The sequence below is a fragment of the Salmo trutta genome, chromosome 18 (assembly GCF_901001165.1).
Source record: "Salmo trutta chromosome 18, fSalTru1.1, whole genome shotgun sequence".
Taxonomy (NCBI): domain Eukaryota; kingdom Metazoa; phylum Chordata; class Actinopteri; order Salmoniformes; family Salmonidae; genus Salmo; species Salmo trutta.
This window is the reverse complement of record NC_042974.1, coordinates 38,450,449-38,475,014: the sequence shown is the minus strand read 5'-3', so window position 1 is coordinate 38,475,014 and position 24,566 is coordinate 38,450,449. Positions and strand designations below refer to the sequence as shown.

At 40.9% G+C, this 24,566-nt stretch overlaps 3 protein-coding genes across 5 annotated transcripts in view; 2 read left to right on the top strand and 1 right to left on the bottom strand.

Moving 5' to 3' along the window:
- The window catches only part of LOC115153274 (regulator of G-protein signaling 7), a 108,548-nt gene extending 101,767 nt beyond the window's left edge, over positions 1–6,781 (top strand). For both annotated transcript variants that reach the window (XM_029698538.1, XM_029698539.1), the window contains 2 exons: positions 5,615–5,651; positions 6,103–6,781. In XM_029698538.1, the coding sequence (XP_029554398.1) occupies positions 5,615–5,635 (21 nt within the window). In that variant the 3' untranslated portion in view covers positions 5,636–5,651; positions 6,103–6,781. The remainder of the gene's footprint in view (positions 1–5,614; positions 5,652–6,102) is intronic.
- Positions 6,782–7,055: 274 nt separating this feature from the next.
- LOC115153272 (gremlin-2-like) lies at positions 7,056–15,747 on the top strand. Of its 2 annotated transcripts, none has more exons than XM_029698537.1 (2): positions 7,056–8,273; positions 14,347–15,747. In XM_029698537.1, exon 2 carries the CDS (start codon positions 14,348–14,350, stop codon positions 14,900–14,902), a length of 555 nt encoding a protein of 184 aa, XP_029554397.1. In that variant the 5' UTR covers positions 7,056–8,273; position 14,347; the 3' UTR covers positions 14,903–15,747. The 2 variants fall into 2 exon arrangements, with proteins under 2 accessions (XP_029554397.1, XP_029554396.1); XM_029698536.1 differs by having other exon boundaries at positions 7,056–8,341.
- A 3,048-nt stretch (positions 15,748–18,795) lies between these two features.
- LOC115153270 (formin-2-like) lies at positions 18,796–22,155 on the bottom strand. The gene is made up of 4 exons (XM_029698535.1): positions 22,076–22,155; positions 21,628–21,777; positions 19,469–19,547; positions 18,796–19,213 (listed from the first exon to the last, which is right to left on the bottom strand). Exons 1-4 carry the CDS (start codon positions 22,138–22,140, stop codon positions 19,187–19,189), a joined length of 321 nt encoding a protein of 106 aa, XP_029554395.1. The 5' UTR covers positions 22,141–22,155; the 3' UTR covers positions 18,796–19,186.
- Between the last annotated feature and the right edge of the window lie 2,411 nt (positions 22,156–24,566).

The window sequence follows — 24,566 nt, the reverse complement described above, 5'->3', positions numbered from 1 at the left end:
AAATCTTATTACTACAAAAATACCACCAAAAATCTGTCTGTAAAGAAACTTACCACTCATTGGTGAATACAAAACTGAAAAGACTATTCTTAGAACGAGGTAAAGATATTTTGGGGGCAGAAAACACAGTCTTTGCCTGGCAGATAAAAGCTGAGGAGAATTCGAGAACCATCAACTCTATTGAAACACAGAACAGTCAAGTGTCTCACAACCTGGAAGAGATTAACGATTCATTTAAACAATACTATTCTAAGTTATGCACTTCTGATGGAACGGAACCAGCAATGATATACACATTTCTGTCTACAATTGAAGACCAAAATGAACTAGATCGGCCCTTTACAAAAACAGAAATCGTTTTATAGGGCGTTTAAAGATTTGCTTATTCCTCTCTTGATGGATGTTCTAAAGGTATCTGCTGAGACGCAGAGCCTTCCGGACTCCTTTTCCACGGCTATTATAAGAGTTATACATAAAAAAATAAAGATCCTCTATAATGCTCTTCCTATCGGCCGATCTTGTTCCTCAATGCCGACTATAAATCGATTTCTAAGGTGTTGGCTAACAGATTAGGATAATATTTGCCAAACCTGATTAAAACTGATCAAACAGGCTATATACAGAAAAGATCCTACACCAATAATTTGCGCAGGTTACTCAACGTAATTCACAGTGTGAGTAGTGATTATAGTATAGTAGTATCTGTCACGTCTTGACCAGCAAAAGGGGTTATTTGTCATTGTAGTTGGTCAGGGCGTGGCAGGGGGTGTTTGTTTTGGGTGTTTTGATGTTTTTGGGGTTTTGTTCTATGTTTTATATTTCTATGTTTATTCTAGTTCTATGTTGGTTTTTGGCAATGACCTCCAATTAAAGGCAGCTGGTTGTTGTTGTCTCTAATTGGAGGCCATATTTAGTTGTGTTTGTTTCACTTGTGTTTTGTGGGTGGTTGCTTTCTGTATAGTTGGGTTACCTTACAGAACTGTTGGTTGTCGTTTATTGTTTTCGTTTAAGTGTTCACTTTATTTAGTAAATAAAGAAGAGGATCACTATACCCGCTGCGTTTTGGTCTCCTCAATACGACCGTTATGACAGTATCTCTAGACGCTGAAAAGGCCTTCGATAGGCTGTAGTGGCCATACCTATTATGGCCATAGCTATTCAAGGTCCTTGGTAAATTTAACTTTGTCTTTCGTTTGTAAACTGGGTTAGGACTTTATACCATAAACTGCAAGCTAAGATCACCACTAATGGCATGATGTCAGCCACACTCCCACTCTTTAGAGGTAGTAGACAGGGCTGTTCACTTTCCCCACTCCTTTTTGTGCCAGCCATAGAACCCCTGGCAGAGGCCATAAGAACGGATCCTGGCATAAAGGGCTTTCAGGTAGGCCAGATAACACACAAGATCTCATTGTTCTTAAACAACATTATTTTGTTCCTCTCTGACCTGACCGGATCCCTCTCAAAACTACAAACGCTTTTGGGTACATACAGCTCTATGTCAGGTTACAAAGTCAACATGGACAAAAGTTAAATACTTCCACTGACTCGCTTTGACTATAGCATCTGTGAGCGAACAGGTCCCTTCAGGTGGTCCAGTGGTTCAAATATCTAGGAATCACAGTTGATAATTACTTAAGAAATTTGTACTAGCTTAACTATTGTCTTGGGTCAGAAGGTGGTGGATGACTTGAATAGATGGATAGATCTGCCTCTTACATTATTTGGGAGAATTAGCTGAATTAAGATGAACGTTCTGCCTAAGATGAGGAATAACTTCAACATCAAATGTACAGAAATCACCCTGTCACTGCAAGAAAATATGTTGCATTGACATGGAAATCAGATTCCCCTCTCCCAATTACAAGATGGCTCTCTGAAATGAATAAGAGTATTCCTATGGAGATTACCTATGCTTTAAGAAATAAATTCAACAACTTCCTGAAAATATGGCAACCCTTCCTGGACTATATGGAAACACTTCCATTGGGGTTGGTGGAAGTGAGCTTGTAGATCAATGTAGCTATTGTCTCTCTGTAATTTACTGTTTGTATTGCTTTGTGTATATGTTGGTCTATCTTGTCATTTGTCATTTTTAGTCATTATTAGTATTATTACTATTCTAATTTAATCTTGTAATTTGTCGCTGGGGGGTGGGGAGAGTTGAATTAGCTTTTGTTGTAGTACTTACTCTTGCTGTATTGTTCTGTTGTTTAATAATTGAAGAAAAAAATTCCCCCCCAAAAATAATAATAATAATGACGCTCAAATTGAAAATCATTAAACTAAATCATGAGGAATTCTATCAGCCTAATCAAGGTGTAAATTATACCTCACATTCCAGTGTATAATGGCAGGAGCTGCTTGTGGATTTGACAGCTCTAAAGCAGTTCGACCTCCAGCACCATCTAAACATCAGCTATGCGGATGTCGGCTAAAGTGGATCAAATTGAATCCGGCCCTAAGAGATTTGTTCCTTTCAACAGAATTATTGTGTTTCATTTGAGAAAAGTGCTCATATATTTCATAATTAACTGATTGATAAGACATGTAATAATTTTGCAACAATGGTAGTTAGACACCATTACATTTCAAGAGCTAGATGCAATAGGAGCACAAGTACACTACCGTTCAAAAGTTTGGGGTCACTTAGAAATGTCCTTGTTTTTGAAAGAAAAGCACATTTTTTGTCCAATAACATAACATCAAATTGATCAGAAATACAGTGTAGACATGGTTAATGTTGTAAATGACTATTGTAGCTGGATTTTTTTAATGGAATATCTACGTAGATGTACAGAGGCCCATTATCGGCAACCATCACTCCTGTGTTCCAATTCTGGTTAGAGCCAGTTTGTGCTGTTCTCTGAAGGGAGTAGTACACAGCGTTGTACGAGATCTTCAGTTTCTTGGCAATTTCTCGCATGAAATAGCCTTCATTTCTCAGAACAAGAATAGACTGACAAACTTCAGAAGAAAGGTCTTTGTTTCTGACAGTTTTGAGCCTATAATCGATGCTCCAGATACTCCACTAGTCTAAAGAAGGACAGTTTCATTGCTTCTTTAATCAGAACAACAGTTTTCAGCTGTGCTAACATATTTGCAAAAGGGTTTTCTAATGATCAATTAGCCTTTTAAAATTATAAACTTGGATTAGCTAACACAACGTGCCATTGGAACACAGCAGTGATGGTTGCCGATAATGGGCCTCTGTACGCCTATGTAAATATTCCATAAAAAATCTGCCGTTTCCAGCTACAATAGTCATTTACAACATTAACAATGTTTACACTGTATTTCTGATCAATTTGATGTTATTTTAATGGACAAGAAATTTGCTTTTCTTTCAAAAACAAGGACATTTCTAAGTGACCCCAAACTTTTGAACGGTAGTGTACAGTGCTGTGAAAAAGTATTTGCCCCCTTCCTTATTTCTTATTTCTTTGCACATTTGTCACACTTAAGTGTTTCAGATCATCAAACAAATTTCAATATTACACAAAGATAACCCAAGTAAACACAAAATGCAGTTTTTATGTGATGATTTTATTTATTAAGGGAAAAAGCTATCCAAACCTTCATGGCCCTATGTGAAAAAGTAATTGCCCCCTAAACTTAATGACTGGTTGTGCCACCCTCAGCAGCAACAACTGCAATCAAGCATTTGCGGTAACTGGCAATGAGTCTTTCACAATGCTGTGGAGGAATTTTGGCCCACTCCTCTTTGCAGAATTGTTTTAATTCAGCCACATTGGAGGGTTTCCGAGCATGAACCACCTTTTTAAGGTCACGCCACAGCATCTCAATCGGATTCAAGTCCGGACTTTGTCTAGGCCACTCCAAAACCTTCATTGTTTTTAAGCCATTCAGAAGTGGACTTGCTGGTTTGTTTTGGATCATTGTCCTGCTGCAGAACCCAAGTGCGCTTCAGCTTGAGGTCATGAACCGATAGCCGGACGTTCTCCTTAAGGATTTTTTGGTAGAGAGCAGAATTCATGGTTCCATCAATCACAGCAAGTCGTCCAGGTCCTGAAGCAGCAAAGCAGCCCCAGACCATCACACCACAACCACCATATTTGACTGTTGGTATGATGTTCTTTTTCTGGAATGCTGTGTTACTTTTACGCCGGATGTAACGGGACGCACACCTTCCAAAATGTTCAACTTTTGACTCGTCAGTCCACAGAATATTTTCCCAAAAGTCTTGGGGATCATCAAGATGTTTTTTGCCAAAAGTGAGACAAGCCTTTATGTTCTTTTTGGTCAGCAGTGGTTTTCGCCTTGGAACTCTGCCATGGATGCCATTTTTCCCCAGTCTCTTTCTTATGGTTGAGTCATGAACACTGACCTTAACTGAGGCGAGTGAGGCCTGCAGTTCTTTAGATGTTGTTTTGGGTTCTTTTGTGACCTCTTTGAAGGTTCACCGCTGTTCCAAATTTTCTCCATTTGTGGATAATGTCTCTCACCGTGGTTCGCTGGAGTCCCAAAGCTTTAGAATGGCTTTGTAACCCTTTCCAGACTGATAGATGTCAATTACTTTGTTTCTCATCTGTTACTGAATTTCTTTGGATCGTGGCATGATGTCTTGCTTTTTGAGATCTTTTGGCCTACTTCACTTTGTCAGACAGGTTCTATTTAAGTGATTTCTTGATTCATCAGGTCTGGCAGTAATCAGGCCTGGGTGTGGCTAGTGAAATTGAACTCAGCTTTCCAAAAAATGTGATTAACCACAGTAAATTCATGATTTAACAAGGGGGGGCAATTACTTTGTCACATAGGGAAGGTTCGGATAGCTTTTTTCCCTTAATAAATAACATTATCACTTAACCCAAGTAAACACAAAATGCAGTTATCTTTGTGTAATATTAAAATTAGCTTGATGATCTGAAGCATTTATGTGTGACAAATGTGCCAAAAAATAAGAAGTCAGGAAGGGGGCAGATACTTTTTCACATAATTATATATTTGGACATGACCTATAAATATTGTTTTTTTTATAGACGGGTTGGCTGACAAAGTCACGAAAATGATGCACGCGCATCGCTGTGGCCGGAAGGCGTGCATTGATATGATTCTGAATCGTCAGATAGCTCGAAGAAATTACAAGAAGCTGCCATGTGGGGTATCATAGGTAGCTCGTTTCAGCTTGTATCTTGTTATTGATATCATGTCCTGTTTTAAGGTGTTTTGACTGATGCCATGTCTATGCTAATATGGCAAAAATTCAGAAGCTAACTAACCAACAACTGTAACGATGTATTTGAGAGACAAAAAGTGCTCATTGTGCAAACAAGTGCTCATTTGGAGATTAAACATAGTTTACTTGTTGTCAACAGTCTAAACCAACCCCGTCTGTTTTGCCCTATAGTTGCGCAAATGTCGGTTTTGTGGTGAACAACCAACCCGTCTATTCTTGTGAAATCACGTTTTATTAATGTAGTTTGCTACAGAATGCTGCATTTCATGAGTTAACTCTTCTGAGAGTTAGATGAGTCAGCTGAGCTGTTTCAGGACAGAGGCATGTGACCTCTCCTGCATGTCTCACATTTTGGCCTCTGAAACCAACCTGCCAAAATGTCCTCCCTCATTCTGTGTTCTCTCCTTGTCCCCACAGAAAAGTAAGAACTTGTTTTGAAGGATTTTGCTTCCAGGTAATAATGCCAAAGCTCAGTGCCGAGTGTTACAGTAAATTGCATGTGGTTGCTCACCTCACTTACTGTCATCCTGTGTTTTCCCTCACATTAGTGCATTAATAAAGCTCTTGATAGCTCTTGATGTAAACTGTATTAATTGAATGAACTTTACTCAAATTCAGGAACCTACAGCATGTCTGACATGTCTGACATCACATAATACAGTATGATGCAATATGAAGTTGTACACTTGATGCCCATAGGATGTCAGTATAACCCAGACATTACCTCACACACACTTCCATATTCCATACTGGTAGAACTCTCACACCCTCTGCTGACATACAGTATGACTTTTCCACACGCTAGATTACAGGATGGTGTCAGGATGGATCTATGATTACATTTTCTACTGTATCTTATCCTCTCATTCTCTTTCTCAATCCCTATTCTCCTCTTCTTCTGACAGGGGAAATCCCTCACATCAAAGAGGCTGACCAGTCTTGTGCCATCATGCTAAAACATAGCCACTCTCGGATATAGAGGAGGACCATATCATTTCTATGTCATCGCCGTTTGCTTTCCACTCAGACGATGAGCTGGACAGTACATCAGATGTTGCATGTCCAAGGAGAAGACTTGTTATTTATTTTACCTGATCTATGTCTACTATTGGAAAGGAGAGGCATTTGGAGACTTTTACAAATATTGGGGCTGGATAATGCCTTTACAGAAAGTCAGTGTCCAGTTACTTACACCATATCTGATGGACACGTATGTCCCTCTCCAGCTGAGCTAATAATGTCAGAAATAAAAAATGAAGGAAACGTTAGGTTAACAGTAAAATCTATTCAAAATATCATCACTATACAGTACTCGATCTGTAATCACAGATACTTTGGTCACGCTAAGGGAAGTGTTGTGCGGTATGCATAAATGTAAATTATTATGTTCATTTTGCATTGATTTTATTGCACTACAATAGTTAGCACAGTTTTCATTACACTTGTAAAGTCACATTTGAGCTGTAAGAAAAGGTGTTTTCTGTCTTATGTAAAACGTAATTCTTTGTTACTCTCTCCTGCATTTATTTTTATACCATATTTAAAGACACTTAAAAATGTATTAAAGTTGTCCCTTTATCTGTTTTTACTGTCCTGGTAATGAATCAATACATTTTGTACTGGCCAGCAAAGAGTAGATGGACATACTGATCTGGGGTCGTTGTAATAGATCATTATTAATTTCTCTCTGCTCTGTCATCTGCAGTTTTAGTTGTTACAGCTAGATGGTGGTAGATTTAACAGAGCAGTAGCTCATTTTCTATTAATTTACTATAACTTAAGGGAATACGTTTTATGATTACAGCAAATAATACTTTGCTTGATTTTGTTCATATGTGTTACTTGTCAAAAATGTAGACATTTCCTATACTGTACAAAAAGTAAGGCTTAATTCTAATACCATATTCAGAGTTTCACGAACCATAACCTTTAGGCCACTGAGTATATTTTAGGCCACTCAGTCTATTTAAGCAATGAGAAACCATGACTAAAGACATTAGTCAAAGTATGGACAAAGACCGAGGCCTGAATTCTGCTGCTGCAGTGTCGTGCCATTCTCTACTGGTATGATGAAATAGTTATTGTTCGGCGAGTCTGACGTTTTATTTTTTTTGTAGACGTTTCAGATCTTTGATGGTGAATGACAGACAGTGTTTTTTGTCTTAGTTCCAGTGGTCAGAAATCAGAACCACGCACATAATTGTCTTACTTCTGTATGCCTAAACCAAAGGAATGGGAATGGCAATTTCAAAGGGTCCTGTCGACGTATGAGTAGGCAGGAGTAAGAATGATTTATGGATTATGTGATTTCACACACCCAAAGAGAGCTCTGTATTGAAGGATTTCCAGTGGCACTGGAACACCCCTAATCATTAAACCCACCTCATGTTCAGGTGAGAAGAAAGGTGGATAGATGGAAAGAGAGAGAGAGATGAGTATGAAAGTGAGGTAGAGACGAAGGGTAAGCCAGAGAGGAAATTGCGTAAAGGGGCGATGGTGGGAGAGCAAGAGGGATTTGGGGTATCAGACTAAGAGAGGGAGTAATAGAGGGAAGAAGGGAACCGGGAGGGAGAGAGCAAAAGACTGACAGGGGATTTCAAGACTGGAGAGTCAGCAGTGAGAATGTTTGTGGAAAGAGGAGGGGGGATAAGTATTGAGAAAAAGAGGTAGGGAAAGGAGAGAGGTGAGGCTTGGTTTGATTCATGTTGTGATCAGAGCCAATAGAAAGCCCCCGTCTATGTCTAGGAGGAAGCAGAAGTGAGAGTCCAAACCCAGCAGGAGACATACAGAGACGCACAGACCTACAGACACAGAACTAGGATACACAGACATAGAAACCCATTGGCTTGGAAAGAAAGATTACAGAGAAAGGAGAAAGAGATAATTACATATATTATTAGATAATATATATTTGAGATGGATATGAGATAGACATGGATTATTAATAAACTCAAAAATACAGACTCAGTGGAGAGAAACAGGACCACAGACCTTGGGACACTCAACTGACAATCCCACCTCAGCAACCACTGTTGTTCCCATGGAAACCAACACCAGGATTCACTCTCCAGGACTGGTAAGGGTGGACAGCTACCCCTAACGGAGACAGGATCACCCCACTGTCCCGGGACACTGTGGCAAGAGGTACAGACACTGACTTTCTCCTTCAGGACATGCAGTGGTCCTTGGTGGCTGGTCAGTTATTCAGGCTGGAGAGAGACAAGTATAGAGGGTGGGATTCAGTCATAGGAAGCATTTCCCTGAATGTTAATGGGAGTGAGAGCTGTCAGTGAGTTAATGGGTGTGTGGGTGATTGCTGATTTGGCTAATGAATGAAAGACTATTAGTAAGCAATGATTTGATGTGGGTAGGTGTGAGAGGTGTGGTAGCATTAAGGTGAGAATGTAACTTTGTGTCAAAGTGTAAATCCATCAGTGTGCATGTGCCTATTGGAGAGAGTGTGAATATGTGAGAGACATTAATTATGTGTGTGACATGAGTGAATGTTGTGTGAGTAGCGAGCATGGCTTCTGATCTGACTCACCACTCTGGTTACTGCTACACCTTGCATCAAAGACTCTGATTCCCATGTGGCTCAGTTGGTAGAGCATGGTGCTTGCAACACTAGGGTTGTGGGTTTGACTCCCATGGGGGACCAGTGTGAAGATGTATCCACTCACTACTGTAAGTTCTGGATAAGAGCATCTGCTAAATGGCTGAAATGTCAATTCCGAGGAGGATTTTTAGGCAAGACACACATCTTTGTCCTGATATAAACCCTTCCCACACTCTTATTATATCCAATTTAATCCAACAAGCTCTTTGTTAATTAAGCAATAAGGCACAACAGGCAGTGCTGTATCATGAATACAGTCACAGGTAAATGGCGTTTGGCCCGATGCAATATTCATGATACAGCACAAGCTTTATTGCTTAATTCATTCATGATGCAGCACTGCCTCTCGTGCCTTATTGCTTTTATAAAACTGTTACCAACATATACAAATAACAATGAATTACATATTTTCATTAAAATGTCATTTTGATAAGTAAATTCATATAATTTCATTCTTCCACGAGAAGATATAGTCCAGACAAAAATCTGATTGTTAGTTATTTTGGTCATGTTGCTACAAATTATTTTTGCATAGTTGCTATGCAAAAGTCCTGGTCATCAGCTCTAAACAAAATGTTTGCTGTGCAGGCTGGATAACGTTATTGTCATGTTTTAGCTAGCAAGCCAACTTCACCTAACTCATTCAGGTCAAACATTGAACCCGGAGTGATAGTACACTGACGTTAGCTGTATATTTTGTTTGTTTGAGCTTTTTTTCTATTGGCATTTACTTGGATATATCCATTATAATGACATTGATACGTGATTTCACCTGGTTCATAAGAAGTTGTCTTGTTTAGTCTGGGCACTGTTTACTCTATGTATTGTAGCTAGAGAGATAGAAATTCTAAAGAGAAACATTGTTTTAGATGTTGGACAGGCAGACAGCAAGACTTATATTAACCCTGCTCTACCAAACTAGTGATAAATACAAGAGATGATTCAGACAGCAACCTGAACATGATATTCTTATAGAGATGCAGTGATCATTTTCAGATGGAACTGTTAGCAGCCATAGTGTGACTGTAACTTCCAATACAGCACGGTTTGGGAACGCTGCTTGTCCAATCAGTATCCAGGATCCAAACAACCAGATTTAAAATGCATGTTAAATATACATTTCCAAACATACTCTCTATTTGTAATATTTAAACAATGCCTTGCCTTGTTGGAGTAGAGCAATTGATTCTCACTGAATCTCCCAAGTTTAATTTATTCAAACACCACCCTCTCTAGACTAGTAATCAGTATATTTTTTAACACTGTTTTTCTCACATGCAGTGGAGGCTGCTTAGGGGAGGATGGCTCATAATAATGACTGGAACGGAGCAAATGGAATGGCATCAAAACATGTTTGAGATGTATTTGATTCTATTCCACCTATTCCGCTCCAGCCATTACCACGAACCCATCCTCCCCAATTAAGGTGCCACCAACCTCCTGTGCTCACTTGACAGATTTAAGTTATCCAAACAGACACTGGTAGGGACTGTACAGGCCTGTCATTATGTGTTCAGCTCCAATTTAGGGTTGGTTATGTTAGGCCGTGATTAATTCCCTCTGGGTGGGGAACACCCTTTCAATGATATTGTAGCGATCCTCGCTATATGAGCCACATTACAATTCCCACAATGTGGGTCAAGGCCTATTGGTGCAATGCCTCTGGTGGTTTGTCTTTCGCACCACGCCAGCGACCCGGGTTCACTTCTCTGCCCTGCTGTTCGCTACAATATGTTGTTCTCATTCTGTGTGTTTGTGTGTGTGTGTACTGTCCAGAGCAGGGTAAATATCTCCACCAATACTGAGGGTGATGGAGTCCAAAGTGCCTCTCCTAACTGTAATAGACCAGTATAGCATCTCTCAGCTGGTAGAAATTATGAAGATGGATTGTGGTGACAAATGGCTGTCCAAACAGCTCAGGGCCCCCTCATGGCATGTTGGCATTCGACACATTCACCCAAAGTTCTTCAAAATGAACGTTTTCACTTTTAATGAGCCGGAAGAGGCCAGTTTTGGGAAATACAAGCCACAAATTAAGATAATGACATGCTTGCCCCTAATGTAATTGCTTTCATGTAAAAACACAGACTTTTGTTTTCTGTGTGTGAGCTTTGGCCTGTTGAATTGAATACAATAATTGACGTGAGTTATCTGTCTATGAAACTTCCTGGCGCACCTAGCTATAATTATAGTCTGGCTCAGGCTTTGTTTTGGCCTGTCTTTTTAGGCCGGTTCTTGTCATTGGTAGCACTTTATTTCAGGGCCCATGTGTAAGGTACTGCTTTGAACTTATTGACGGAATAATTAGCGGATTGGATTATTGAAGGACCTTTGACCTGACATGGTTGATCTGCTCCAATAAAGGAACTGGGTACTGTGGTGCAGACGGAATGTCCATCCAAGTGTTGCTGCCCACTGGAGTCAGTAAAGCTCACGTTGCCATTGGCAATTCTTACTCTGGGAGATGGCTATCCCAGTTTTGTTTTTGGAGTCCAGTATTTGTAGACCCGAGGACTGAGACTGTTCATTCAAGCATATAGACCCTAGTATTTGTAATTGTGCAATAATAGCGTGGTCCAGTTTAGCTCTGTCTCACTGATAAAACAAAAGCAATAGTCTCCCTCCGGCTCAGTCTCCATGATGATTAGTAAGAGAGAGAGAGAGTCAGGGGGGTGGATGAGGGAGGCCTCAAGTACTAAAGTCAGGGCTAAAGAGTTTGTTTTGTTTTCCAACAGTCTATCTGTACACTATCATTAACCCCCCTACTTCCACCCCAACTTCCAAACCACAATTTGTCTAGCTGGGAGAATGATGACGATAGCTGGCAGGGGTCGGCTGTATCATACATAGGCAAAGTTTGGAAGTGGGAGAGGGACTGAAGCAGCGACTGTATAACATATGTCATCTGCTGTGTACACAGTTGGGATATCCCTCCAACCCCCAGGGCCTTGTAACTCACCAGACCTGGGATAGTTTTAACTAATGAAGGGGACATAGAGTGACAACACCTTCCAGGACTGAGTTCATACATTATGATCATATTCACTCAACATTTTTAGGGCAAATTGCATTTGTTTAACTGGTGAATAAATTACAGAATTATGGATGGGGGTCAAGACAATGAGATGCAGTGGGGACAGAAGGAAAAGTCATGATTAGGTTTGACACTGTGTGGTCGAGTGTGTATGTGTATGTAAGAGGTTTGTCTTCATGCTAGAATTGAGCCAGACTCAGTCGTGCGTAAATATCTTACTGACATCAACGCATAAATTACGTTAAAAAAAGCATTCTTCTCTGGATGACACTGAAGAGGTGAGGTTTGACTTCCCTTGTCCTTCTCATGACCACCATTATCCACAATACACCTTTCATTCAGTCTTCTCTAAACCTGCCACTACCATCCTGGTTCCTGGGTATACTGTACCTAGCCCTCCACCAGCCTCATGGTTCCTGGGTATACTGTACCTAGCCCTCCACCAGCCTCATGGTTCCTGGGTATACTGTACCTAGCCCTCCACCAGCCTCATGGTTCCTGGGTATACTGTACCTAGCCCTCCACCAGCCTCATGGTTCCTGGGTATACTGTACCTAGCTCTCCACCAGCCTCATGGTTCCTAGGTATACTGTACCTAGCTCTCCACCAGCCTCATAGTTCCTGGGTATACTGTACCTAGCCTTCCACCAGCCTCATGGTTCCTGGGTATACTGTACCTAGCCCTCCACCAGCCTCATGGTTCCTGGGTATACTGTACCTAGCCCTCCACCAGCCTCATAGTTCCTGGGTATACTGTACCTAGCCCTCCACCAGCCTCATGGTTCCTAGGTATACTGTACCTAGCCTTCCACCAGCCTCATGGTTCCTAGGTATACTGTACCTAGCCCTCCACCAGCCTCATGGTTCCTGGGTATACTGTACCTAGCCCTCCACCAGCCTCATGGTTCCTGGGTATACCAGTACCTAGCCCTCCACCAGCCTCATGGTTCCTGGGTATACTGTACCTAGCCCTCCACCAGCCTCATGGTTCCTGGGTATACTGTACCTAGCCCTCCACCAGCCTCATGGTTCCTGGGTATACTGTACCTAGCCCTCCACCAGCCTCATGGTTCCTGGGTATACTGTACCTAGCCCTCCACCAGCCTCATGGTTCTTAGGTATACTGTACCTAGCCCTCCACCAGCCTCATGGTTCCTGGGTATACTGTACCTAGCCCTCCACCAGCCTCATGGTTCCTGGGTATACTGTACCTAGCCCTCCACCAGCCTCATGGTTCCTGGGTATACTGTACCTAGCCCTCCACCAGCCTCATGGTTCCTGGGTATACTGTGCCATACTTAATTACTATCTGGTCAAAGCCCCAGTAGACCCAGCTGCTCAATAGATTACTGTGAACATTAGAACGGTTTCATTGAGACTGAGAGAGCTTAACAGGGTAGAGCGCCATGACCCAGGGTCAAGAGCAGAAACTAAACAGAGACAGAAACCCAAAGTGGATTATGATAAAGTCATTGTCCCCCGTCAAAATGTCTGCAAGTCCAGGAAATTGAGAAGGGATGTAAAAGTCTTATAGGGAATAGGAACGGCCAATGACCTTGGGGCGTTTTGGTCCACATTCAGAATTGTTACTTTATACTATATATGCAATTCAAGAACAACATCTGTTGCAAAGATTCTTGAGTGATTGACAAATTGTACTGGCATTAACACTGACAGTTATGTACAGATACGTACATACCAGTAATCCTCTGAGTCCCAACAAAGATATTCAACTTAAAGCATACTTTTCTCAACACAAATCAGAAAGTCAAATTCTAAAGAACTTTTCAGATGACATTGTGAATTGTGTGTGTGGTTGTGTATGTATGTTGTTTTGTGTGTGTATATGTATGTCTGTGTGTGTGTGTGTGTTTACGGAGGGTTTCATCTCAGTCTCACATCTGTCAGTCGGCAGTGTGGAGAGAGACAGAGACTTGCTAGGTCACTCTCAGATCATTGTGCTCTATAGGGCTTAGTCATAGAGTGGGGATCTGGACCCACAGGGTACTGTTTCACTCCCCTAATAGCATTAAGATTGGCCTGCTAATGCATGTTTACATATCTGCGGCATAGTTTATAACTAGAGTAAGCATCGCCTAATTATTTTATTAATAACGCCTAATTATTTTATCCAGTGTTTATTTTTGGATAAAGTTCTGTAGCTGAGGAGAAAGCACATACAAGTAATGACAAAGAGACATTGACAAATGGAGTTGCAGATGATAGATTGATTTCCTCAATGATGCCTGAAAGGCTAGACTGAAAAGGGCACGTTCACACACATACATAGGCTAAACACCAAAACATACACACACTGACGGAGTGCTATTACACTGGAATAGCTTAAGGATTGATAGATACCTAGTAGACCTAACCTCGCTACATTCTTAAACCAATAGATACTACTCACGGTACATTCACTGCTTATACTGTAAAGGTACAAGGCTCAATCTTGGTTTAGTAGCATTGTTACTAACCTTTCTGTCTTCTCTTTCCCAGAATGTTTTGGAGAATCACTCTTCCAGTCCTACTGTCTGGGGTACTCTGCGTAGCCACAGAAACAAGGAAGCCCCGCCCCCAAGGCTCCATCCCCTCACCTTTCAAGACCAAAGGCAACCTGTCAGATCGTCAGCGCCTGTTGCCGCGGAAACCCGAAGTCCTTTCGTCAAGTCGGGAGGCCCTGGTGGTCACCGAGCGCCGGTACCTCCGACGTGACTGGTGCAAGACGCAACCCCTCCGCCAGACGGTGAGCGAGGAGGGCTGCCGAAGTCGTACGGTGGTCAACCGCTTCTGCTACGGCCAGTGTAACTCCTTCTACATCCCCCACCTCATGGGCCCCAGCTCAAATCGAGGGCCAGGGTCCAGCCGGAAAAACCACAACAAGGTCCAGGAGCCCTTCCAGTCCTGTTCCTTCTGCAGGCCGCACCGCTTTACCCAGCTCACTGTTCAGCTGGACTGTCCGGGCCTGCAACCTACCTTTCGCCATCGCAAGGTACAACGTGTCAAACAGTGTCGCTGTATGTCGGTGGACGTGACTGGTAACGGGAAACTGTGAGGAGTTCTTTGGAACCATACCATGACAGTCACCATGGATACTAATGTGACAGTGAAAGTGAACATTAACATGAACATGAATAGCGTAGATATGACAGGGGACAAGCTAGTACTTCTCCCTTATATTGGATTATTCTGCATAATCACATTAATTGGTCACACAAAATGAACCTGACAAGTACTGATAGTACAGAGTGGCCCAGCTATGAGACCTTTGACTATATGGACAGCTATGGTGAAAACTACAATGTGCAGACATAAATGGATGGATTCATAGCACAACACCAACTGAAGCACAGACATGCTTCAGTTCAACACAGTCAATCATATGAAAGAACTGGGTCCTTCGACTCTCCATAAACTCATACAGGTTGTGATATTACCTTACCTAGGGCCATGGACTGATGGCCCCTTTCATCTGGCTGTTGGCTCTAGAAGGAACATACATATAAAACCACAAACACAGCACCAAGTTCTAGACTGAAAGTGGAGCTCTTAAGCTGGCTGTGTCATGTTTTACTGGGTTTACCTGGGGGAACTCTCCAGCCAATAAGGCTACGGACTGAGAGAAAGCCCCCTAGCCTGTCTAAGTATCTGCCTTTGGATTCAAGAGCCGCCTGGGAAATAATTCAGACAAACATCAAGCTAACCAGTAAAGAAATTATATTATTATATTATGTATAACTGTGGTACTATATAAGTGTATGTCAAAAAATAAGACACTATAAATATATATACAATCTATTTCATGTGAAACATCTGTGTGGTCTGAATGCAAACAATGTGGTGGCATTGAAGGATCTGGTTGACTAACGATGGTTGATAAGAATAGGCTCAACAACTTTACATTTGATTTTTTATTTTCATTTATATAACTATGTAAGTCAGTTAAGAACAAATTCTTATTTACCAGAAGGCAAAAGGCCTCCTTTTGCGGGGGCTGGGATAAAAAATTAAATAAAAATATAGGACAAAACACACATCACGACAAGAGAGACACCACAACACTACATGAAGAGAGACCTAAGACAACAACATAGCATGGCAGCAACACATGAAAACACAAGAAGACAACAACATGGTAGCAACACAACATGGCAGCAGCACAACATGGTAGAAGCACAAAACATGGTACAAACATTTTTGGGCATAGACAACAGCACAAAAGGCAAGAAGGTAGAGACAGCAATACATCACGCAAAGCAGTAAGAGTGTCCATGATTGAGTCTTTGAATGAAGAAATGGCGATAAAACGGTCCAGTTTGAGTGTTTTTTGCAGCTCGTTCCAGTCGCTAGCTCCAGCGAATTGAAAAGACGAGCGACCCAGGGATGTGTGTGCTTTGGGGGACCAAAGAAAGAATGTGACTGGCAGAACGGGTGTGTATGTGGAGGATGAGGGCTGCAGTAGGTATCTCAGATAGGGGGGAGTGAGGCCTAAGAGGGTTTTATAAATAAGCATCAACCAGTGGGTCTTGCGACAGGTATACAGAGACGACCAGTTTACAGAGGAGTGTAGAGTGCAGTGATGTGTACTATAAAGAACATTGGTGGCAAATCTGATGGCCGACTGGTAAAGAACATCTAGTTGCTCGAGAGCACCCTTACCTACCGATTTATAAATTACGTCTCCGTAATCTAGCATCGGTAGGATGGTCATCTGATTCAGGGTTAGTTTGGCAGCTGGGGTGAAAGAGGAGCGATTACGATAGAGGAAACCAAGTCTAGATTTAACCTTAGCCTGCAGCTTTGATATGTGCTGAGAGAAGGACAGTGTACCGTCTAGCCATACTCCCAAGTACTTGTATGAGGTGACTACCTCAAGCTCTAAACCCTCAGAGGTAGTAATCACAACGGTGGGAAGAGGGGCATTCTTCTTACCAAACCACATGACCTTTGTTTTGGAGGTCTTCAGAACAAGATTAAGGGCAGAGAAAGCTTGCTGGACACTGAGAAAGCTTTGTTGCAGAGCGTTTAACACAAAATCCGTGGAGGGGCCAGCTGAGTATAAGACTGTATCATCTCCATATAAATGGATGCGAGAGCTTCCTACTGCTTGAGCTATGTTGCTATGTTGTATTCAGATGAAGACTTTCAAACTGATTTATATTAAATGAATAGTATTTTATCAGGAACCAAGGAGTTATTGGACATGGGGACACAGTCACCAACAGCTCTACAAGGCTCCAACAGAACATAGATCAGGAGAGCAATTCAAACATACAAATCAAACAGGATATGTCACATACAGATTGCATATCATTTTACATGTAACGTAGATACAAAAATTGCTCAATTATTTTACATCAGTATTACTCACTATATAATATTATTTCAATATTTACAGTGCCTTCAGATAGCCTTTACACCACCTGACTTTTTCCAGATTTTGTTGTGTTACAGCCTTAATTTAAAATGTATTAAACAGAGATTTTTTTTCACTGGCCTACACACAACGCTGCATAATGTCAAAGTGGAATTATGTTTTTACAAAATAATTAAAAATGAAAAGCTGAAATGTATTGAGTCAATAAGTAATCAACCCCTTTGTTATGGTAAGCCTAAATAAGTTCAGGAGTAAAAATGTGCTTAACAAGTTCAATAATAAGTAGCATGGATTCACCCTGTGTGCAATAATAGTATTTAACATGATTTTTGAATGATTACATCTTCTCTGTGTCACACACATACAATTATCTGTAAGGTCCCTCAGTCGAGCAGTGAATTTGAAACACAGATTCAACCAGAAAGACCAGGGAGGTTTTCCAATGCCTAGCAAAGAAGGGCACTTATTGCTAGATGCCGCAGTGGAGGCAGCTGAGGGGAGAACGGCTCATAATAATGTCTTGAGCGGAGCAAATGGAATGGCATCAAACACCTGGAAACCATGTGTTGGATGTATTTCATACCATTCCACTGATTCCGCTCCAGTCATTACCACGAGCCCGTCCTCCCAAATTAAGGTGCCACCAACCGCCTGTGTTAGATTGGTAAAAAAAAAGACATTCAATATCTCTTTGAGCATGGTGAAGTTATTAATGAGACTTTGGATGGTGTATCAATACACACAGTCACTACAAAGATACAGGCGTCCTTCCTAACTCAGTTGCCAGAGAGGAAGAAAAACGCTCAGGGATTTCACCATGAGGCCAATGGTGACTTTAAAACAGTTACAGTTTAATGGCTGTGATAGGAGAAAACTGAGGATGGATCAACAACATTGTAGTTGCTACATAATACTAACCTAATTGACAGTGAAAAGAAGGCCTGTACAGAATAAAAATATTCCAAAACATGCACCCTTTTTGCAACACGGCACTAAAGTAAAACTGCAAAATATGTGGCAAAGCAATTCACTTTTTGTCCTGAATACAAAGTGTTTTATTGTCCCTAACATAACACATTACTAAGTACCACTCTCCATATTTTCAATAATAGTGGTGGCTGCATCATGTTATGGGTATGCTTGTAATCGTTATGGACTGGGGTGTTTTTTTAGGATGAAAAAGAAACGTAATGTTGCTAAGCACATGCAAAATTCTAGAGGAAAACCTGGTTCAGTCTGCTTTCCACCAGACACTGGGAGATGAATTCACCTTTCAGCAGGACAATAACCTAAAACACAAGGCCAAATCTACACTGGTGTTGCTTACCAAGAAGACAGTGACTCTTCTTGAGTGGCCGAGTTTCAGTATTGACTTAAATCTGCTGGATAATCTATGTCAAGATCTGAAAATGGTTGTCTAGCAATAATCAACAACCAATTTGACAGAGCTTGAAGAATTAAACAAATTATAATGGGCAAATGTTGTACAATTCAGGTGTGGAAAACTCTTAGAAACATACCCAAAAAGACTCACAGCTGTAATCACTGCCAAAGGTGTATTGACTCAGGGGGTGAATACTTATCTAATAAAGATATTAGTGTTTTATTTTTCATTCATCTTTTACAAATGTTCAAAACAAAAAGCCACTTTGACATTACAGAGTATTTTGTGTAGATCATTGACAAAAACATGGCAGTTAAATCCATTTTAATCCCACTCTGTAACAAAATGTAGAAAAAGTGAAGGCGCTGTAGCTAATAAAAAATAGAGGATGATGAGAAGTCCTGATGACACTAAATACCTTAGCAGCTAAGCTCAAGTCACAGTTCATTTCATGATTTATTGCATAAACCACAACTGTACATCACGTATCATTCTTGAACTATGGTGTATGATAAACTGATGATCGTCACAATGCAGGTTTTCACTAAGCAGGACTGGTTTCCATACAGTCCATTGGCTCAGATCTTCTGACCCAGTTTGGCTTTCTGTGGAACACAAAACAGATGAAAGTGAGTTACAGACATTACAATGGTGCACGTAAATGAATTCATCCGTGCATTTTCAAACAGAAATAATGTGTGTGTGAATCCTATGCACTCAAAGTGGTGACGGGTGGGGGGAAATTTATACAGAGATTTTCAAAACGAGTGAGAACGGGAGAAATATACAAGGAACAAGAAGACAAAAGAAAGACAGAAAGCGGTTAGGACAAAGGCAAAAGAGACAAAAAGAGAACTCACTATTGCAGAAGACTGTTTTGGTTTGATGCTGTACGAGGCCTTCTCTCTGGCTTGATTGAAGACCTCTGCCATTTTCAGTCTGAAAAGACACCAATAGTTTCAGCCATTTAAAATGTATCTTCTCCTAGAAATGGAGATAGGGTATGTTTGCAGTAGTAAAAGGTCAGGCAATTCAGCAATGAGTTTCTCCAGGCAAGATTTGGGTCTGTGCTGTTTACACACAAGAAAGATTTGGGTGACCAGTTTCACTGTTTTAAGAAACCCCTTTCTGATCTACTGTAACGATAGTGCAAGCTCTAAACCATTCAGTGGCACAACTTTCCACACTGCACGAGGTAAAAGATACATTCTACAGCAACTTTGATGGGGGTGGGGAATATAAAAAAATCTAAACTCATCATGGGGGGGGGGTCGCAGTTACTCGCAGTTCTGCGTACCCACATCCTTACCCACACATACAGCCGGCCCTAGCATTTTCGGGGCCCTAAGCGAAATTTAGTTTGTCCGCCCCCATCCATTCTACACATTTTGCCATGGGGCGGAGAGGAGATTTTGCAATTTTATAACTAATTTCCTGCAATTCTACCCATTTTGCCATGGGGCGGAGAGAACTGTTTTTAATATGATATCTGACTGAAAGTGACTAACAAAATCAATGGGGGCCCCCCAGTCGGTAAATCGACCATGATTACTACAAGTTTAGATAGGTGGCTGCTAGACTAACATACCAATCTAAACAATGTTTGCTGACGTGCTAATTAAGTGACTGTTAGTGACTGACAACAAGAGAAAAACTTCTGATGCACAACCAAATTTTGAAATTACACTCTCAATATACTTTTTTTTGTCTTCAGAAATGTATCCACGGGCCTATAAAAGGGGGGCCCGCCAGTTGCCCATCCCAATTCTAGGCCAGTAAATTCAAATATGTGTGCGTGTTTGTCCAAATTTGGTATGCCTTTGTAGTAAGTCGGGGGGGGGATCATTTTAAAGCTCTTAATTTTAGAGACGGTGGTACACTGTAGGCCAAATAGTTAATGATTACAAATTTGGTTCATTACTTATCCAGTAAATGAGCAAATACATATCACAATCTAATCTACATCCAGCAGAACAAAACAATTTGCATTTCAAATGCTATCTCTAAACCCATCAAACCACTGGAAGCTAACAGAATCACTCATGTGTTCTTTTTATTAGTGGGGTTAAGAAACCGATCTGGGTCATTTCAACCCTTCTCTCTCATCTTATCTATGAATTTGAATGACTCTGATAGGATCTAATAGTGAACATGTGATGCATGCTATTGGAAACTCATGTTTTGGGATCATTCCAACACTGAAGATTCAACACTCATCTATGACAACTCCTGACTTTCTGCTTGATATTGACCTAACAGGGTGGGTTTAACTTTTCAGCAATATGAAGCTGGAATCCTTAATTGTGAAACTGCCATATCCGTTGGAGATATTACAACAAATAAGTTACTGCAAACAACAAACACTGTTTTCTTCCCTCTGACATCATTGCACACGGGACAGAACAGCAGAATATGTACTGCAATTTTTTGTTGCAGTACACCTCCACTTCGCCAACAAAATAAAACCATAACAATGGCGGTAGGGCGGACAGTGGCGCTGTTTCCCCTACTGCAGATTCCATCTTTAACTTCTGTAGGAAGCAAAATGTTAGTTTATCTTATGCTTCTCCCTGCTACGAAATGATTACGTCTACTACATCTACATCTACTGCATACTGGGATTAATGGTGTTCGGTTGCTACAGCATCCGTGGTTGTTACAACACACACCTTTCACTATTGTTTCAAAGGGAGTTGAAGAGCTCAATGTGTACTACATTTGACCTCAGTCAAGGTGCTTTAATCTACACATTAAGCTGACAGATGACTTCACTTGGCTTGTCAAGGTAATGTGCTTGAAGGTGAATGTGAAACAGTATGTTCATTGTGTTCAAGCGCAGGGGGATATAGTAGTGCAGTAGACATGTCATTTTGACATGTACAGTCATTCTGTGGTAGGTCTCTAGAAGGTCAGAACATACATTGTATAACAATCCCCAAAGAAAGAGTGGCTTTCATTGAATAGGATAGACTCAACACACATGAAAGGACTGCAAAACATATTTTACACCAATCCTTACCGTTCCTGTAACATCAGTTTGTTTTCCTTCTTCCAAAGGTCTTTGAAATCAGTGGAGAACTCATGCCACACCGAGAACAGCGTGTTGGGAGACACTTCCTTCTCACCTGCCTTAGCCTTGACTGAAAAGAACACGCTCAACTCCAAGAAACTGAGGATAGACAGAACAAAAACATGAAATCAAACCTAAAATACCAAAATTACAACAGTAGATTACAGAAAGACTAAGTCATTGTGAAACCTGTAGGCTTATAATAAATATGCGAAATGTGAAATCTTAAGACCATTTCTTGCATTAAACTTGATATGGAAGTATACTAAATAGAGGCGACTGGCCATTTTGTAATAAAAAAACAAAAATATTAGAATGTATTAGCTGCCACAATGGCATTCTTTCCTAAATCGATAACATAAATATTTTCCCTCCACAGATACAATTGTAGGCGTACAGGTTATAAACCCTTAAAAGGAAATTAATCTTGCTGTGCTCAAGTCTCAAGAGGGACAAACACATAAAGAAAGGGAGAGAGAGAGAGAGAGGCAGAAAGGAGAGAAAGATAAATAGAGGAAGAGAGAGCACACGTGAAAGTGACAAATGCCCTGGTGTTGTGCTTGATCAATACTCTGGACAGGTTGGGGACCCTTTGTTTGGAGTTTGGAGGGAACACATTCCTGGCTAGTGTTAACAGAAGCCTGGAGCCAACGCTGTCTACTCTGGCTTTGCTTAGATAAACAACACAGACACTGGAGGCCTTCAGTCTATCATAGGACCCGCATTCAAGGCCATCTAGAGGTAGAGGTTCCATGTAGCCTCGGGATCTAAACATCGACACAGGACCGGTACGTACTGGCATGCAGTAATAGAGAATAGAAGTGAGTGAACTCAGCTCACCGTATTGAAAATTGTTCTGACACAACATTATCCTTTGAGCCAATGTTATCATACTGTAGCTCGAACATCTTAAAAAAAATCCATATCAGGTTTATTCTTACATCTTATGAGTGTTCTTTAGTTGTGTTTCTTGTGCCTCCAGATCAGTTTTTGCAATAAGAGAAAACATAGTCAGAATATAGGCATACTGTAGATAACAATCCACTCAACAGGACAACATCAGAAAGTTAAGTAGTAGGCTATGTAAAGACAAGTACAGCAGTAATGGATCATTATAGAAACATGTGGCACTCCAACCCATGAGCTAGTTACTAGTTAAGTCATTATGGAAAACATAAAGCTACATTGCGGTGAGGATAACAATGTGGTTACACATAAGGCATAGAACAAGGTTTTATTATCAGTACTGAATAGATTATACAATTTCTAATAAAGGCATAATTATTGGTTTTTCATATACAGAAAGTTTACACAGGATTTCACACATCAACATTAGTAACACTTGCTGTCATGTTCAGGGTTATTTCATGTAATTGAGTGTTGAAATGATTGTGGTCGCACCACTGATAAGTGAACACCATGGTTTTCTGGGCAAGTATTCTTTGTGTACATTTAGTATTATTGAGTTCAGTAAATTATTGTGAAATGTCCTCAAACTCATCAAAAAAATAACTTGATATGAGAGAGCAGCATCACATTATGCAAAGCCTCAAACAGGCAGAGGAATTCCAGAGGATATCCTTAGCCTTAGGAGGGATTTTTTCATAATTCTCTCTCCTTCCAGCTAACTTCATAGAGATATCGAGGAAGTCTGTGTTACTGTAGCCAAGGTGGTCTGGTGAACCAATTTTGTTTGAGACCTGACTTGCATTAGCTCCCAGAGATAATGCCTGTAGACCAATGTTTTAGTTTAGCTGGCTAACACAGTCTTGTAGTGTGCAGATGAGGAGAGGCACATTCTAAAGCTAAGGTGAAGTGTAAGAGAGTTGGTTCAGTGAACCACAATGGCGCTTGGGCTAACAAACCAGTATTTTGATGTGCAGACGACCCGGGTTCAAACCCAGCCTATCGCATGTGCGTGTTTCTCCAGTTATATTGGTTTTGCTTTCACACACAAATCTAAGAAATGTCTTAGCAGCTTTCAAGAGCATATTCCAAATCCATAGCAGCCTAAAAGCGTTTATTGGTCTGAAATTACCCATAACCTCTTCATAGACTTCCAAGACATCCACTAAAGCAGACGGTCAGGAATCTTTCCTGGCATGGATCTCTGGCCTGCATTTATTCAGGGAATATCAAATCGCTGTGTGTAATTGAAGCCAGAGCCACATCTAAGGAACCCTGACATGTCCAATGGGACGATCACTTTTGTCCACGGCTCCCCATACTAAATCATCCTATAACTGATCCCCATTTTTACATCTGCTTTCTATTGCTCATCAATAACTAATCAGAAATCAGAACAGGATGGATGTCATCAGATCAATGCAACAACAGTCAGCAAAGGAGTATGGAATCCATGATGACCACAGAATTTCATACAACATGTACTGTATGCAGTGAATCAATACCGGCCTGATATAGTGACCCATTTGAGTTTTACAGTACTAGTCTAGAGGTTTCAAAATACATTTTGGACAACAATAAATAGTTCTTATCTGACATGATGTTACGTGTAGATTAGGCCTACTCCTGGAGACAACTCTACTAGCCAAGGCAGTAGTCAGTCCCCTGAAGAGAGCATGCAGCCAGTATAACTAATCGTTATTTACATCAGAAACAGATTATCACATGGCCAATGTTCTGTTCAGAGGCATAGAGGCTCCATCAAAGGCATCGCACGCATGAGAATCTGTGAAACGAGTGGGGAAAATCGAGCTAGACCAAACAGTGCCGTTCCTACGAGTCCGCTTCCACTGTTATTCTGTGGTTAGTTTCATGGTCAGAAAATAAACAAGAGTGGTCGAAACTGTGGAGCCAGAAACTGTTTAACCCCGGGGTCTGAAATTATAGAAATAACACAAATAAGACATTGCTGTTGTTGCTTT

Coding starts and splice junctions, on each gene's coding strand:
- LOC115153272 (XM_029698537.1), top strand. CDS start 14,348: ATGTTTTGGAGAATCACTCTTCCAGTCCTACTGTCTGGGGTACTCTGC.
- LOC115153270 (XM_029698535.1), bottom strand. CDS start 22,140: ATGTGTTTGTCCCTCTTGAGACTTGAGCACAGCAAGATTAATTTCCTT. Junction 21,778..22,075: donor CTTTTAAGGGTTTATAACCT/GTACGCCTACAA, acceptor GTCTATCCTCAG/TTTCTTGGAGTTGAGCGTGT. Junction 19,214..19,468: donor CAAAACAGTCTTCTGCAATA/GTGAGTTCTCTT, acceptor TGTGTTCCACAG/AAAGCCAAACTGGGTCAGAA.